General features: G+C 35.1%; 1 protein-coding gene across 2 annotated transcripts in view; it reads left to right on the top strand.

The window, feature by feature from the left end:
• The window catches only part of LOC149789238 (uncharacterized), a 36306-nt gene extending 24544 nt beyond the window's left edge, over window positions 1-11762 (top strand). For both annotated transcript variants that reach the window (XM_089975404.1, XM_089975405.1), the window contains 3 exons: window positions 2229-3665; window positions 4813-5164; window positions 9722-11762. In XM_089975404.1, coding sequence (XP_089831530.1) covers window positions 2229-3665; window positions 4813-5164; window positions 9722-10386 — 2454 coding nt within the window. In that variant the 3' untranslated portion in view covers window positions 10387-11762. The remainder of the gene's footprint in view (window positions 1-2228; window positions 3666-4812; window positions 5165-9721) is intronic.
• The last annotated feature ends 6438 nt before the right edge of the window (window positions 11763-18200 follow it).

Genomic DNA, 18200 nt, shown 5'->3' with positions numbered 1-18200 from the left:
AATATTAAGGCTCAGGCTACACTTTACCAAACTTTGATTGGTTTCCCACCCGCCGAGCCACTATCTGGGCCGACTTATTTAGAGGTATAGTTGAGTATAAAAGGTAATACATAAATTGGCTTGACAGACCCCTATCATTTTTATGGAGCTATCGTATATTACACCCGGTCAGAGTACAGTCAGAATATTACATCTGCACATGCCACTGAGCAACACTCAACAACACTCAACAACACGTTACACTATCACAAGAATAATATGATCAAATGGTTTTGTGTAAGTGCGCCCTTCTTTGAATGAAGTAAACATAAACCCATTCGCATGTTAAAGGGATATGGAATGCCTTAACAGGTAAATGTTGCAACAAACAAATTATGAATCATTGATGCATGTATAATGTTTTAAAAAGGAATACGAGAAAGGTTTGGCATCCAACTAATGTTTTGGGGTAATGTAATTAAACGTAATTTGAATACCTGATGATATGGTTGATTTATATCTGTCTTGTAAAATAATGTCAAATGTCAAAATACGTTTATGTTTGATTCTTATCAGGTGTATAAATATATTGTATAATTTGCACATTAACACAGAATTTAGTTTTTAAGATTTTCTCTGGCAGCGGTTTGTAAGATCCACCAGACTGAATTTTAAAGGCACTTACTGACAACATAATATAATTTATCATATTTATTACCCAACCTGACCCATATGAGGTAAATTTATCAACGTTGGACACAATATCTTGATAGGCGCTATTCGAAATTTCAGATAAATTTGTGTCCCTGTAGATGATTCCAGTATGAGAATTTAGTATGGCTATTTGTTTTACAGATGGATCTACCACTTTGTACATCTCAATTTCGTACTTCACTGTCAATTTCAATGCTGGATGAATTAATAATATTTTTGGGATCGTGTCGATTATAATTTTCTCTAGATCATTAAACATAAAATAATTGTACTTCTCTGACCTTTGAATACATTTTATGAATTTATCATGACCTTCAAAGGCTTCATCAATTGTGAATCCACTCTCTCGTTCCTTTATTTGCTCCACAACTTTCCTATGTTTCTCTAGAGCTTTTATTCTAAGATATAATTCAGCTAATTGAGTATTAGATCTGGGCCAAGGTGCATATGAGTATGTTAATTTAAAATAATCGTCAACCAATTTTCTTGCAAATTTCTGCCTAGATAATCTAGACATCTTAATCGCTTCTCGAACTTATTTTGCTATATATTTATTAATCATATATTTAATTCATTTTTAATATATGTTTCAAACAAATTCAATATTACTTTTTAAGCAAAATTGATACCAAAATTAAACCTGATTTAAACAAAAATAAAAAACAATTATATAATGTATAATTTATCAACATGCCTATTGGTTGGTTGCCGGAAAAACTACCGAATGTGGAAAAAGTTGTTTCGGTCAATATTGCGGTATTCACGCTTATTTATTGAGGAAAAGCCCAAATGCTGGAACAAATCCTTTTGTTGGATGTGGAGTTGGGGTACGTGGTAAAATTCATCTTTGCACTAATTGTGGTGGACGTGCTTACCGATGTACTTTATCATATTATAAAAACAGAAAAAAAATAAGACTTATCAGCTCATTGAAAATCCACCATCGATCGAAGATTTTCTTAGTCGTTATAAACAGTTAAAATAATTATATACGTGGCGTAGAATCATTTTTTCATTTACTAGATTGACCCTGATTAGTTAATTTTAGGGACCTTTTCATGATTAAATGATCAATTTTATCAGGTACTGGGGAAAAATACGTTGCATATAGCATTTTGTTCTGAGGAAATTTTGGATCTTTTTTAAATTTTCGTTTGTATCAACACTCAAAAATAAGAAAAAACTCTTCCTTCCAAGCTGGTCCAGAACCGGTCATATATATACTACTGCCCCTATATGGCTAGGTGACATGAATTACAAGCATTAAAAACATGGCCTGATTCCATTATTGTACTTTGTAGGTTCAGATCATGTATCAGTATCATTAGGCCATATATCAATATTGAATTATAAGTAGGCTTAATTTAGAAAATAAACACGTCACACAAAACGGAACACGAGTTCGCATTGAGAATCCAGTGAAGTTTAAAGAAATTTACACCATAAATAATTTAGCCTCACATAGATTTGTTTTCGAACAGAGTTTACAACTTTCTTCATAGAAACTTTATCGTATACTCGTTTCTTTCTTTTAGGTTGGTTTATTCGGTAAGGGAACATTACGGATGAACACCAATGGAATAACAGATCACAGAAGTTCCACATGCAAGTCGTATTGCCCTTATTGTACAAACAATACTGGAACAAAGTTTTCCTACATTCCTGGCGACTATTTGCTGTTGGGATTGTTCACTATACATTCATCAGGAGAAAACCCATATTCATGCGGAACGCTTAGCCAAGACAAAAATGCTATTATCACTGTATCTGCTTTCATGGAAGCCATCAAATCTATGAACATAAAATATGGCCTCCGGTTTGGAGGCCTAGCCATTGATGATTGCAACAGTCCTTTCAATATATCTATTTTTCTGTCTGACTTCTTTAGCAAAAGAGTTTTGTTGAAAGACCCTTTCACAGAATCATTAATCAACAGTGATACGGTGGTTGCCATTATCGGAGCGCTTTCAAGCAGTGTATCGTTGATAGTGGCAGACCAGGCGACCATGCTTGGTATTCCAATGATTTCTTATGCAGCTTCTGTCTCGGATTTGGATGATCGAGATCGGTACCCTTACTTCATGAGGACCGTTCCAAGTGATACTGTACAAGTAGACACACTAGTAAAATTGCTGCAGATCTTTGGATTCACCCATGTTGGAACGCTTTATTATGATACGGATTATGGGAGGAAGGTAATTAAAGAGTTCACAGCCAGCGCAGAAATGGCGGGAATCTGCGTTAGGAAACCTTTGAAAATCTCAAAAGATGATAATGACGATGCCATTAAAAGCACATTGACAAGATTATATGAACAATTAACAACCGTTGTCGTGTATTTTGGAATCCCAGATATAACGATTAAAATACTCAACATTTTAAATGGACCTTTGGTTAACAATGAGCCAGTTGTATTCTTTGCCAGCGAAGCATCGGTTACAAATGATATTCTAAACAACCCTAAGTCAGCAGGTTTTGTCATTCTTGCTACAAATAACAGAACGTACATCGATGGAGGCAATTTTGCCAGATATCTTGCAACATTTAACTCCACAGCAGCCCGGGAAAATATATGGCTCCCAAGTTTTTGGGAAGATGCATACAACTGTGATTTTGGATCATCATTTCAAAAGACCCATCTTTCCATTTGTGCATCGGAAATACTTAGTGGTTTATCTATTACAAAAAAGATTGCTCTATTATGGGAACAAAGAACGGTTCATGTTATTCAGGCTGTATTCAGTGTAGGATCTGTGTTTGCAAATGTCACAAAAAGCATTTGCAAAACTATTTCTTACTGCATGGAGCTACGCAAACAACCAGAAATATTTTACAACGAACTGTTATCAGTGCAATTGACAACAGATAAGAATGAGATATTTAAGCCTTTTAACACTGACGGGAATGGTAACAGTGGGGTCTTTGTTTACAATATCCAATTAGCCAAGGATTTTCCATTCCCTAAAGTAGAGGTAAGAAGATAACTCTATTTAATGATCATCTCCCCCATATTTACTGATAAACTGTGAAAACGGAAAAAAAATTTCTTAATTGGCTATGTTTATAAAATATAAGTTCATACACAATTATACATTTTTATAGCTGAGTTAAAACGAATCCCATGGGAGATGTTTCCCATACTGACCTTCTCAATGAGTCAAATATGTATGATCTAGTGTTATTTTCAGTTACTTATACGTCACACCTGCGGATCACAATATTGTCTAACAGACAGGAGGTTGACGTCACCAGTGTAGTCATAACGGTTTTGAAAAGATCATTACCTACAGAGAAAGTATATATTTTACAGGTTGAGAAAGTTATTATAAAGGAATACAACGAAGCGCCTCAGGATTTAAATATGATATGATCATGCTGTAAATTTTGTTTCCCTGCACGGTATATACGGGTAAACAGTGTAACTACTTTCACCACCGTTTTGGCCCTGACTTGGTTATTCTTTTCGAAACCGCCAAGACAATGAGTATATTTCTATACACTTTATCAGCCGGTAACACGGGGTTCAATAAAAGATAACAATAACTTACAAGCTGGACTCTGTGGATGAGTTTTAGATAGAATTATATCATTATGAGCATTAAAGGGCTACAAAAGATACGCTACAAAGATACGTTACGAAAGATACGCTCGGCATGTATTAAAACACTTCGCTTTTTAGGAAATATTTATGTGTGTGTGTGATCAAGCAAGTGTGTGTGTATGTGTTTGTGTGTGAGAGAGAGAGAGAGAGAGAGAGAGAGAGAGAGAGAGAGAGAGAACAATTAATTAAAGTAGTCATCTTCTTGAACCTAACTGCAACAAATTTGAAAAAAAATCTACATGGATGGAATTACTAGATTTTAAATATTTGGTAATGAATTCCAATGTAGACCTAAGAATAGCGAAGGATTACTTGATTATAAACAGTTTCTTTTTGGTATGTCCTATAATTTTCTCTATCTATTATATATTCAAAAAGTTGTATGAAAGAAACAAGCAAGAGGAAAGATTCACATTTAAAGGAAATTGTAAACGAGAGAGAGAGAGAGAGAGAGAGAGAGAGAGAGATTATTAAAGCTGTGATGTTACAATATTAAAATCATTTAAATATATTTGCAGATTGGTTACATGGACATAAACAAGACACTAAATAATATCGTTGTGCAGAAAGCCAAATTCTACAACAGATTAGGATATGAACTCCAGTCCATAGATGGAGTTAAGTGTCAACAAATTACTGAATGTTATAGCAAATGTTTAACCACATCATCTACAAATCTTCCAACTCCAGCAATCAGCACAGTGTCTCCTACAAGTGTCAGTGAGCAACCTGAAAAAACGTTGACGTTGATTGCGATTTTGTTCGGGGTGATTATTGGCATTCTGATAGCGGTGCTGCTGGTTCTAATTATTATTCTTCTGCGGAGACATGACATCTGCAAGCCAAAACACAAGGAAGGGGAACAGTCAGGTAAGATAAAAACTTCTTTATCTTATATTCGTAATATGGTGATGAGAATAATTTAAAGTTATTAATCTGTCAACTTGTTTATTCCTCTGACCCTTTAGAATTTCGCATGATAAATTTAGTTCAGTTTCACGTTCCCTCACTAAACGTCATAGATATCATCTACATTTAATAACTACATTTTAGGTAGGAAAGTTAAAATGCCAGTGTCATATTGATGCAAGAAGAAAAAAAAATGACTTCCGTAGGATACCCTTGAATTTGGTCAATAAAACATAAGCAGGTATAATAGGTGGCATGGGACAAAAAAGAAACAGCATCTATATTGGGGCTGAACGGTCAAAGACAAAAGTCACAGAGGAACAAACGTAGGACATAATTACAGTAAAAGAACTTCATTTTCGAATGTTACATCTGTACCACACTTTGAAGCTGATTCAAAGCAGTAAGGTTCACACTGTTGGAAATAAAAGCTCGGTGTTTAAAGAAAGATAATTTAAACTTCATAACTTATGTTCTGTATTGTATTCCTTGAACAAAAGTATTGCATTGTTTCCCAATGTAGAACGGGAGAGATCTTTTTCTCGTCTGGGTAAAAAGGTCACGTCAAAGTTAATGTAGCCTAAACATGAACTGTATTCCTGTATGGTTCGAGTACACACATTTTAAGAAACCTTCATGAATAAATGAACTTTGAGAAATAAGTGAGCCAACATGTAAAAGGCTCACTTATTTCTCAAAGTTCATTTATTCATGAAGGTTTCTTAAAATGTGTGTACTCGAGCCACATTTGAATATGTGCAGACCCTCTTGTGGGAAGAAAGACTGACTGTTTCCGAAAACGGTTATGCACAATATCCTCTTACTAACCTCGACCCAGTAGCAGTATCTTGAATGCTGTTCTGGCATCTGCTACACATTCCACAGTATTCTGGCATTATCTTCTTGTTGCTGCTTAAATCCACCCCCATTTACTAACTAATATTTTCCTAATGAGCAAAACGTATTTACGTTTATGTACTTATTGCTTTAATAACAGGTGTGACGATTTAACTTCCAAAATTGATAAGAAATCCAAAAGTATTGTCAGACATATCCAAAAATCAAACAAAATTATGTATTTCCTTTATAGGTTAACTTATTTCGGTTATGTACAATAATGCAATCAATAAACTTCAGTTATTAAGAGGTTGTTCCCCTGTTGATGATTGCTAAAGAATTAATGTATTGCTTAGGCATCTTGACTGACATAGTTGCAGCCTGACAAAATTACGGCTCATGATTGGGATTTAACGAAGTTTTTGATTTAATAGTTACTATTTGCTCATTTCTATGGCATAGAGATAACTTGAAAAGTTAAATACAAAAGTATTTAGAGCAGTGAAGTAAGAAAAGAATAAAAGAAAATACATCTTTGAAGACGTAATAAATACCGCAAGGAAAAGGAGATTTTCATTTACGCATGACAGACATATATCTCTTTCTTAAATATTTGGATGTTTTGATTCATACATATCAAAATAAAGAAAACAAATAATAGAAAGATATATAGTGTCTTTCATTAGGAAATGTCAAATCAGTGGTGAAGGGCGTTAAAGCCGTATATTACCCAACATGCATCTTTATCAAAGTCATGAATTAGTATCAATTTGTTCACCACACGTTGGAATAACACTTACTAGTCTTTGTGCAATGCGGCTAGTTGTATCCGACTCATGTTTATTTGAGAAATTGAATTTAAAATCTATCTTTATTTGAGATACAATATATAAAACATAAAACATATAACAGTCTAATCGCTAAATGTTGATCCGGTCAATAAATATTATTTAATTCGTAGACACTCGCGTAATGACACAAACGTATAAACACACACACACACACACGCACGCACACACGATATATAGGTTTCAGAGTAACCTAACATATGAATTATTCCAGAAATTAATACGACTGTATTTTGTATGCATATCAACTATTCCTTTAGTAAAATTTTACAAATCAAATATTGGCTTTCAAAGAATTTGCAGAGCTATTTTGAAGGCGCAATGACCTACTAAATATGGAGAGAAGGAAAAGACTGATAGGATACAATGTATCCTGACCTACCATGGAGACAACCCCAAAATAGGTAAAATGATGGGAAACACTGGCCCATCGTGGAATCGTCGGACGCACTAAAGTTAATCCTCCCGAATAAGCCTACAGTAGCCCTACCGAGGACCAAAAACCTCAGGGACATCCTGGTCAGGGCGAAGCTAACGCCAATCACTAATCAAGACCACACTAGTAAATCTGGCCCCTTTGACGATAGAAGGTGCAAAACCTGTCAACATATGATAGAGACCAGGACATTTTCTAGCACAGTGTCTTAAGAAAAACAATTTACACGGTCCATGCAAAACGTGCAAAACAGAATGTAATTTATATGATCACGTGTTAGATCTGTAGCCTTCAGCATGTCAAAGAAACTGAAAAGCTAGACAAAAGGATAAACCTTTATAGGTATAATTGGATTACAAAGAAGCTGCACAGAAGCCCAGTCGCAGAACACTTCTCTTCCAGTGGCCACGCTTTCAGTGATATATCACTTATTGCAATTACTCACAACCCCGACTGGAGTTAGGAAACCATAAAAATATCTTTTTGCACCCGACACATTTTCTTTTAAATAATTACCTAAATTTGATTTTTAGTCATCCAATAGCTTATAATTACTACAATAACAATGAAATATCAGGGATATAATTTGCGCTGACATAAATTTACATAAAATAACATATGTCGTTATAGCCCATCGATTCATATGTCAATATAAAACATTTTCCAGCATCCGCAACAAATTGAAATAAACTAGTTGACACATGCTAAATTTAAAAGTTTCATTCCTGTAAAATATTCATGTAACGTTTTGTTAACACAACAGGTTTTCTGTTTTATTTCTTTATTTTGTCTATGTTTTGTATTTGCCTTTGAAAAAGACTCAGAGAGTCGACAGCGCTCAGGCTAATCACATACTAGTTTTGCAATGTTTGTAGTTAATTTATCGTATTTATCTTAAGATCTCAAATGGGTAGTGATTTAAATTTGAATTTAAGAAACGAGTTTAATAATGTCCAGCTTTTGCGAGCCTTGGCCAGAAAAAAACTGGACATTATGAAACGAGTTTCATAAATTTAATAATAAATCATTACCCATTTGAGATTCTTTTTGTTTTTATTTAAATGGAAATTATTTAGACAGAAAGCGGAATGAATAATTTCGTTCATTCTGACAGACGGTGCACCTTTAATTTGTTGTGCATAAAATATATCCCCAAACAAAGTTGAACTAGTAAAAGTAGATTGTACTTTTTTGGACACTATAAATCAAAGAAAAAGTTTCCATCCAAATAAAAAGAACATTTTATAATGACAAAGACATTTTAAAAAAAAGAATGATTAATGGGATGTGATGCCACATTGTTTGATGCGGTACACAGTAGGCATAGAGTACATGTTTACCCTAAAATGTCACTTTCAGAAAAAAGTATTACGTTGTTACGAGTTTCATGTGAAATTAAATTATTGGATGTAGAAATTCCCATATTTACTGTAATGCATTTGTGACCGCATACGTGTAGTATTTGATGTCGAATAGAAAACGTAAATAAATTTCTTTTCGAGTCGGATTTGCATCCCATATATACTATGTGAATATACTGTGGATGGATACAGTTCTCTCATTTGGGAGAGATCCATTTATGTCCACATTCTTCTGTGAACTAGAACTAGAGGTGAGTTTATTTACTTAAGCAATTTAACACTTAAACCACGCTTGTACGTTGGGTTAGATTCTATATCTATGCTACAGACATACCGTCCGCTCCCCCCCCACATGCTATCAAATGGGCAATGCCCTTAGTTTTAAGTTATATTGTTGTTCTTGTCTTGAAGTTTTACACGATTTTTCTATGATGATATTGTAATACACGACATAACAAACCCCTGTAGTTGTATAATATTCATTTTAAGACAGCCGAAATAATTTGTTCTCAATTTCCTTTCGCGAGTCGAGTTGAAAATATGGCCGCCAAAATGTTAATTCAAAACAAAACATATGTTTACCCGTTATAATTTCAAAAATATTAAACTGCACACACTATAGGCAAAGCGTACCGGCTACGTGATAAATATATATATATATATATATATATATATATATATATATATATATATATATATATATATATATATATATATATATATATATATATATATATATTGCCGTTGTAAGGTTGAATCTCACAATAATGTCGATATAGCTCACAAGGCACATCAACCTTACAGACTCACTCAAGGTAGGAATTAATTTTTGGAAAGTGTTATTCACAAATTCCATTTGCGAAGTTATCCACGGGTTGAATTAAATTTCAATGCTTAATTATCGGTCTATCATGGCTGGTTGATCATTTTCTTTACCGTGGTATTAAAACAATCTTTTTCACTTTTTAAAGTTCATATACAGTGAATTTTAATTTGTTCAATATATATCATTTGTTTGTGTTTATATTTCTTACAGATATTTTCGCAATGAACAACACTGGATATATTTATGATGAACCACATACTTTATATTCACACGTACTCAGTTCATACCCAAGAGGCAGCAAAGATACCCTGGGGTCGGCAGGTACGATTCAATACTCTGACATAAGACCATCACGGAATCCTTCAAATCAGCATGTTTCGTCCGGTCTATCTGCTACGTCAAGTACTACCCCGTCCTTAGTTAAGCTTTTTAGCCCAGATAGTACCCAACATGTGACTTATCTTTCATCGCAAGATTTAGATATCCAAGGCACCCACGAGGAAGAAGAAGAATTTGAGGACAATGATGGAGTTGAGAATCATAATTGTGTTTATAATTCTCTGGGGAACAATATTCCATCGTCAAATCATGGCCAAGACAACGAAGCATATATTTCAGACGATAGTCAACACGACACAGACACTTCAGCATCTTTAGAAAACTGTGACCGATTCTCACTAACTCCACAGGAAAATCAAACTATATCGTTTGAACCAACAGAAAGAGTAAACTATACACTTGGGGGACAGTTGATTTATAAAACGCCAAATACCCTTGCATTGAAGCAGGGAGACAATGCACAATCGTTAACACTTATTCCTGATATAATTCCGCATGGGCAACACGAGATTAATGAGGCAGGCTATCCCGTTTAAAGATAAGGGCCATTCTTTATGGTATCACTCGAGTATTATAAATTTATTTTCAGAATTATGTCAAAAGAGGCGACAGAAAATACATCTTCTTGGACTAACCCTTGTAAGTTTAACCTTTCAAAAAGTTGCAATTATCATTGACCGTTTATTTACAAGATGACAATCCCAAGCTTCCGAAAACAGATTTTCTAAATTTAGCAGATTGTCAACTTGTTGAAGGATATAGTGTCTATACATTGTTTAGAGAAACATGTGCGGAAGGCTATTTGTGACCTAACCTGATATACGATTATATAATGTGAAGTAGGTAACATTTAGAGCCGAAACATGTATAAAGTTATTAGATGACTTTATGTTAATGTATCATGTGAATTTATACTAGGGGTAATACCATGAAGCCATTTGATCAGAATAGCTAATTTATTTTTCCTACAGTTATGATTAATTTGTAAATGATATCATTATATACATTAAACTTATATATAATATCTTACTAGTAAAGACACTGCACACAGTCAAGCTGTTAAGGTGTCGAACTACCAAGACATTTGTTGTATTAGTTTGATCTGTACGCAAATCACTAATGTGTTCCAGCGTGTTAAATATATGCAACTAGCATAGGGATGACTTCATTATAGACTGTCGTAGTAGGTTGGAGTTAGATCTGAGTGGTTTGCATTTTTTGGCTTCATGTAAAACATGATAGCATAAGAGTTAACAATGAACTTATAGTCTTTCTTGTCGTTTTGTATTTACAGCGTCCATGATATTTCATTTATAAGCAGATACGTCCATTCATTTTTGTGAAGTTATTTACCCGTAGATGAACAATGTTTACCTTTTCCAAGATGTATAATCATATAACCATTTATTAAGATGGTGATATTATACAAATAATATCAGGTAGATAGTTTTAAGTTTTATTAAATCTGTCTTATACTAAATTCACGCGATTCTTCGTAGGATCGAACTGAGTGGTTGACGACGTTGCATTGGACTGTATTTTGTTTTCATAAAAGCTGCCATCATTGTTTGGCCAAGTCTGGTATTTTTACGATAAAAGTAACTTTCTTGCCTGTGATATTGAAAACTTTATTATGATTAATGCATTATACCAAAGCACATTAAAAGTGCCTTGCGGTCAAATAGTTTTACTACGTAATGTATGTGTTCTGAAAAACAACAGTCCCTTGCTGAGAAACAATCAGAGAACTGTAAATGGATAAAGTCAATACAAATTAATCGTTCATAGTTAAATGATTCTTTTTTTTTCAGAGGAGTTGTTTGATGTTATAAAATGACTTTCCAAATGTGTGAAATGGTTACTGTTCATTCAGAATGAAACTGTCGAAAAATTAAACCAGTTTTGTAACGTGCTCACGGAAATGTTTTACAATGCTTTCGTAGAAAAGATCTCTTCCCCACTATTCTACAGTATTTTTATATCACTCAGATACCGATGACTATTCATATTATGCCATGTTGGATGGCGTTGTCTTTGCGTTTCAACTGAATATGCTCGAATAGTGTTGTAATGCATTCTTGCAACGCAAAAGAAGATTCATATGTGGACACTTCTTAAAGTGTCATTCACATACGGTTCGGCGAAACACTTTGTACATGAGTATTTAAATTGAGAATCGTATACTTTCATAAAACGTTCTGTTTATCAATATATTCAACACAAATTAAGCGTATCATACTGTCTGGATAGCTGTTATTAACAACTCTAGGGACCTCTAGGGATCAAATACTTTTCAATTGAATCTGTAGATTATTCTCTAAGATTAAAAGGTAAACTAAGATTCGCTCCTTTTCTAAAGTATCTGTGTGAAAAATGATCAGCAGCAACCAATCGAATTTCGTGACAGAGCTGAGACCATTGGCATGTTGATATGAAGTATATACTGCGCTCCAATTCTTTTGTGTCACGCCACAGCTGAAACACTGTACCTGGTCTTAGTTTCCCATGTACACAAATCCTGTTCTAGCTAAAGCTTGGGGAATGGTTTCTTCCATATATTTTGACATTAATCTTTTTACCAATTTGAATCTGAAATGTAAATTGATGGTAACCACGCAAAGTGATATAAAGGTGTATTTATGTTTGGTCCATAAAAATGGGGTGGGTGGGTGGTAATTATTAAAAAGGTCTGTTTTATTATAGATTTTATGGCGTAAAGTGTGGGTTTCAACAATGGTAATGAGCTCCAGACTTTGGCGCATGATACTGCATCTGTTTCTATAGTGGAACAGTTTCAATGCATCACTCTTGTCGCAAAGAACGGCATCACTCTTGTCGTAGGGCACAACGTCATGTTGACCTGTAGAGTTTGGAATGGTAAGTATATCGTTTTAAAGACCTCGTATGATTCTTACCGTAATTCACAACATTAATATCGTTGACCGGCACAGCATAGCATCCATCCGTCTTTTTTCTGCATAAAGCATCTATATGAGTTAACCTATTTGGCAAAGTAATATTCCTTTTTGAAACTCTTATTTTGTGCGTACAGTAACATAGTAGTTTGTTGCAACAAGTGGGTCGTACTGATCCACCACATAGTAGTTTGTGCAACAAGTGGGTCGTACTGATCCACCACATATTAGTTTGTTGCAACAAGTGGATCGTACTGATCCACCACATAGTAGATTTCGACGATAATCGAAATTATGGGTAAGTTTTCAGACGTTGATAGTCGTTGTGTTCCACATTACTACTATGCAGTATCCTTTCGCTTTTAAACATTCCACGTCGTTGGTATGTTCCTGGTAGAGAATTTAACTTAGTCAACCGTATGTTGTAATGTTTGTTTTCTTCAGTTATCGGTCAGTTTACACACGTAACGTCAGTGACATTTGCATCCATGATTTTTGTGTTCCAAATCGGAACCATCAACTGAGTCAGGACCGTTTCTGGCATGTTGTATCAACTTGACTTGAGTTAGCATAAGCAGTGTAACCATCGCGGAAACCTTGGGTGAGTATCGATGGCTTATAGATCGATACCTTTGCGGTGGCAAAATGGCTATCATGTTCTCATACATGAAATTATTTTGGTACACCATTTCAGACACTGTTAGAAATGATGAATGTTTCAGTCATTGGATCGATACCTCTGGTCGTGCTAAAATATAACTGTGAATTTTCCACAATAACGTAGTCCACAACTGACCAATAATAGTGCAGCAATTATTCTTGAAAATCAACATGGTCTAATGAATTGGCCCGTCCTGGTGTAAAAAAGTGCCGGAGGCAAATGAGACTGTTCGACATTGTAGTTTTTTGGTTTTGACAAACGGAGGAAATACCCTTTAGCAATTTCAGTCATTCCAAAAGTAGTTGACATCGTACTCAAATACATAGGCAGGATATACATGGAAACTTTAAAAATGTTTTGTTTCCCTTTAACTCATTCATGTCTAAATGATGTCGTCCATTTACTTTTTGTATAAAAAATGTTTAATAAAAAGCTAATTGTCATACCCTCAGACACTGTGAACAATCAGTGTTGTATGTTTGCGACAGTTACCGTAACAAACGACCTCTTTTTTATTTCCGTCTGAGTCGTTATGGGATCCATCACCAAGTCTATTAGCTACATGCAATATCTTTTATTTTCACCCCGGGATCATTCTACAATTCTGACTATTATAAATGTAGGGTCCCTGAATAGATTAATGGCTAACAGTACGAAAGTTAGGGATGTAAATACCTGCGTCTTGGGAAGACTGAATAATAAAATATGATAATTTCTATGGGATGGTTCAATTTCAGTATCCTCTTTTTGATCTCTTCTCTTTCGTTGACGGCCTATCTTTGCGTGAGACAATTTTCGATCCAAATCGACAACGTCTTCACAAATTGAAGATCGTTTTCCTTTTAGACCATCACGAGTCTTTCACATTTTGGACACACCTTTGGTAATTCGAAGTTACTTTTCTATTGTTGGAACTATTTCATATTATGTTGGTCATACCACTGTGGAATGACAAAGTGGCATTCGTGTGTGAGGCACACAATACTTTCATTTTCTCAGGAACACAACAAATCGACTCTAAAATGTCTCATATATCACCCTCCGTGCTGAGAATGTTGATTCGACTGGCAAGATTTTATGTCAGGTTTGTAGCATTTGTTTGAAATCATTTGCTATTAGCAAACGTCTAAAAATGATGCTGGTTATGAAGATATGAATGTGTTTTTCATCGCGAAAATTAGATTCCCGACACACAAATCCTCCATTTCTTGCGGGTAGACTTAAAACGTATATCGTAGTTTCAATACTACTTGAAATGTCTTTATCACATGGTATTCTCACATAACATCTTTCAAAGCTCTAGGTTGTTATGAAAATCGTCTTCGCTGTTCGTAGATAAGCGATATTGTACTGTACACCCAGCATAGTTTCCATTCTGATGTATCATTTTTCTTTGCATGCGTTTTAGCCATCGTCATGTTGCGGTATGAAGAAATATAGTCTTGGCAAATGTTTATCTTGACTTTACGTGGTTTCGCAAATAATACCATGTAAAACGGTCGTCCACTGCCCGAAAAGTCTAAAAATGAGTCATAATGATGACGGTACATTTTTTATCGATGATGCTTGAGCTCATCGTTATATTGTCGCAAATCCTGATTTTGACAATGCTTTTGGAGGTATTAATTCAGAAGACTTGCTAAATTAGTCGAGACAGATGATTGCAAACTATCATGAGCGACAGAAAAGTCTTAGACAATTTTGATCTTTAGCTGGACACAATATTGTTAACTCGTATAATATAGATTCCAATAAATCCGTAATAAATGCGTCGACTTCGGACATACATTATTTAAATTTGACGATTTAAACTTTAAATGGGTTCGAAACTTTCTGGACGTCATCTTGTTTATGGATTAAATATAGAAGTATTCTTAGCAGGCAAACGTTTGACTTTCATTCTAGGACGGATTTGACTTTTTCTGTGATGAACATAGTGTAATGGAAATGCATAATAATTGATCACCTTTTCGCAATCACTAGGATGCCTTTTGCCACTTCAGTTCTAAAGATGGACACACAGTATGTCGCCGTCCTTTTGCTGCTGGTAATAGCATTCAGTTGCATTTCGCTTACAAGATGGGAGAGCCATACTTCTGGTCAGTGGTTTGTAATCCTAAAAGGCACGGGGTCCAACAATACATATGTGTAGACCCAAAACTATTCGTCTAGAGGCAAACGTGTTGATACCTGTCACCAATGTTTTGTATCTCAAGAACAAAGAACATAGTCCTTAGAGTGGGCATAACCTTAAAGGAAAGTGAAGGAAAAGAAAATTGAAGCACGACTGTCAAGAAGAAATCCAATGTGCAGAAATTAATTACTTCTAATATACATCCTTACACATAACTTAGATTAATTTCTTTTTTTTTTCTTCTTCTTGAAAAGGAAGCAATCATAAAAGGTTATCTCTTTTCCGAGAGATATGGGTGTGGGTGCCAAAAAAAGATCCTATTTGGTTTGAATGAAAGTCAGCAAAACTTCATATTCATGCATATTCCATTACTTGCAACTATTGTAACCTAAGCCCACTGCTGTTGTTGCTGTATCGGGTGACGTCTTGTTAGTGATGGTTGCACAGTTAGTTTCTGTAATGAAGGCTCTGATCTCTTAGGGATTGATCAAAGAGGCTTAATGCATCCATCTTGTTTGCTTTGGCTCAGCGATGAGTTTATGTAACATATTCGTGGTTTCAGAAATTGTTCTTATAAAAGATTGAGTCTGTTTCTAATCAGTTTTGTAATTTTCATTTCGCTTCCTTTCTTTATCTCCTTGGTGGTAAACAGAATCATCATCTTTTTCTTATTGCTGTTGTAACATTTTCTCTAACTCTGTGTGCTTCTTTTTTTAAAAACTAGTTGTGTTTTTATGGGATATTTTTCTGACACATTGTCGAAGAAAGTAAAATCCAAATTTAATATATTAGCTGGTACGGATTATGCCATCGATTGAGTAATAGTACCTCGAAAAGTGGCAATAATACTATCGGTTCTGGAATAGGAATGCACTGCATTTCCACACCAACACAATGTCCATGTCTTCAAATGAGTTGTGTTCTGTGTTTGAACTGTTAAACACTCCAACAATGTGATTCGTATTTATTTTCTAAGCACATGAACCGAATATCACCACACATGGTAGTTTTTCTTTAGTCTGCAGTAATTCAACATGATGTGGACCCATTTGGTTTCATCTACTGGTGTCACAACGGTGCTCATTGATACATAGTAACGAGTCTAGGTGTACGCATGCTCGACAATTGAAACCATCACACAAACATATGTATGGATACGATAAGTTTATGTGCAGAGGCAATGATGTCTAACAAGCGTCTTAGAGTTTGGACCAGTGGTGAGGAGATGTTTGCGACGAGAAAAATCAAGAAGTGTAGGCTGTTTTGGTAACACTGACCTGTGTTACCCACCATGACCGTGTCACGTTCACCCAAGTGCAAGTTTCAAGAAACAGAATGCTACTCAGTATCGCCAGTCAATCTCATACATATGCATACATATGTGTGTTGATCTATATGTTATCTTCAAAGCAAACACTAAATACAAACAAAGCCCCGCCTCCAAGAAACAAAATAAAAATAATTTAAAAAAAACAACAGCACAAAACAACAACATAAAAACAAAAAAAATTACCATCCACTCTTGGTCAGTGTGGACTATAGGTGCATATACTTTATTGTAAGGGTGCCAGTACTCGTTACTTCTACTTCTTTGGTGTTTATATGGTGTTAATTTTATTTATTTCTAAGGGTGAGTTTTCGAGAGTAAAGGCTAGTAATGGATTATTGGATAGTCAAAGTAAGTAATAGGTTGTCATTGAGTGTTAACCATCATAATTTGAACGCCTAGTTAAAACCAAATCATATACATCCGTTTGTAGGTCTACAATGTAGGTAAGTAATAGCTTGCTAATTTGTTTTTCTATTAAGGGTGTGTTTGGTCATTAAGAAAAATATGTTATAGTCAGTAAGATTATTTATACTGTAGATCCAAATGGATGGGAGTTGGTCAAGACGGATGCGTTTTGTTCATTAAGACAATGCGTTAAGACAATGCATTGGTCAGTAGCACTGTGTTGGGTAGGTAAGGTTGAGTAAGGCCATATTGACATCTTCATGTTCGAAGGTTCATAAGTACCATACAGGTCCTATGCTCAATTCCCTTAAGCCCATTAGTACCACTATCACTAACATCCCGCAAGACCCATAGCAACCCCTCCACTCCATGTTCAGTGCCATAATACTACACCATGTTTGAACCACTATGGTTACTATGGAAATGTAAAGTTAACAAGTTCATTGAGCCCATGTGCTATCCAATGTTAAAGTACCATACACCCCATAAAGCGGCTTTCAATGTTAATCCTAGGGACATGCTGTAACATTACGTTCTCGTAAAATCCGTAGTGACTCAAACCCAAGATAACCGGATAAGGGACTTTCCTATATACCCAATAGAGGCATTGCAAGTTCGATATCGTCAGCGTTTGTTTGACTAGTGCTGTTCTTTTTCCCGCGCAAAATCAACATTTGAATGTCCAAAGAATCTGCAATATAAATGATCAATTCGAGAGCAACACAAGCATTATCGATCTTAATGTGAGGGATGTTTGGCCTTTAAACCCTGTCTGGACGAAGGACAACAACGGGTTCATTGCCCTGCTTGTCAGCGCACTTTTGCAAACCCTGCATGTTACCGACATCTGAAAACACAAGGTTAATAGAAGAAAAGTGTTTGTCAACTGCTAATATTGTGCCCTA

This window comes from Sinohyriopsis cumingii, chromosome 11, assembly GCF_028554795.1.
Source record: "Sinohyriopsis cumingii isolate HCF-2022 chromosome 11, ASM2855479v2, whole genome shotgun sequence".
Classification (NCBI taxonomy): Eukaryota; Metazoa; Mollusca; class Bivalvia; order Unionida; family Unionidae; genus Sinohyriopsis; species Sinohyriopsis cumingii.
Note: the sequence above shows the minus strand (reverse complement) of the source record. Positions and strands in the feature narration are given on the sequence as shown.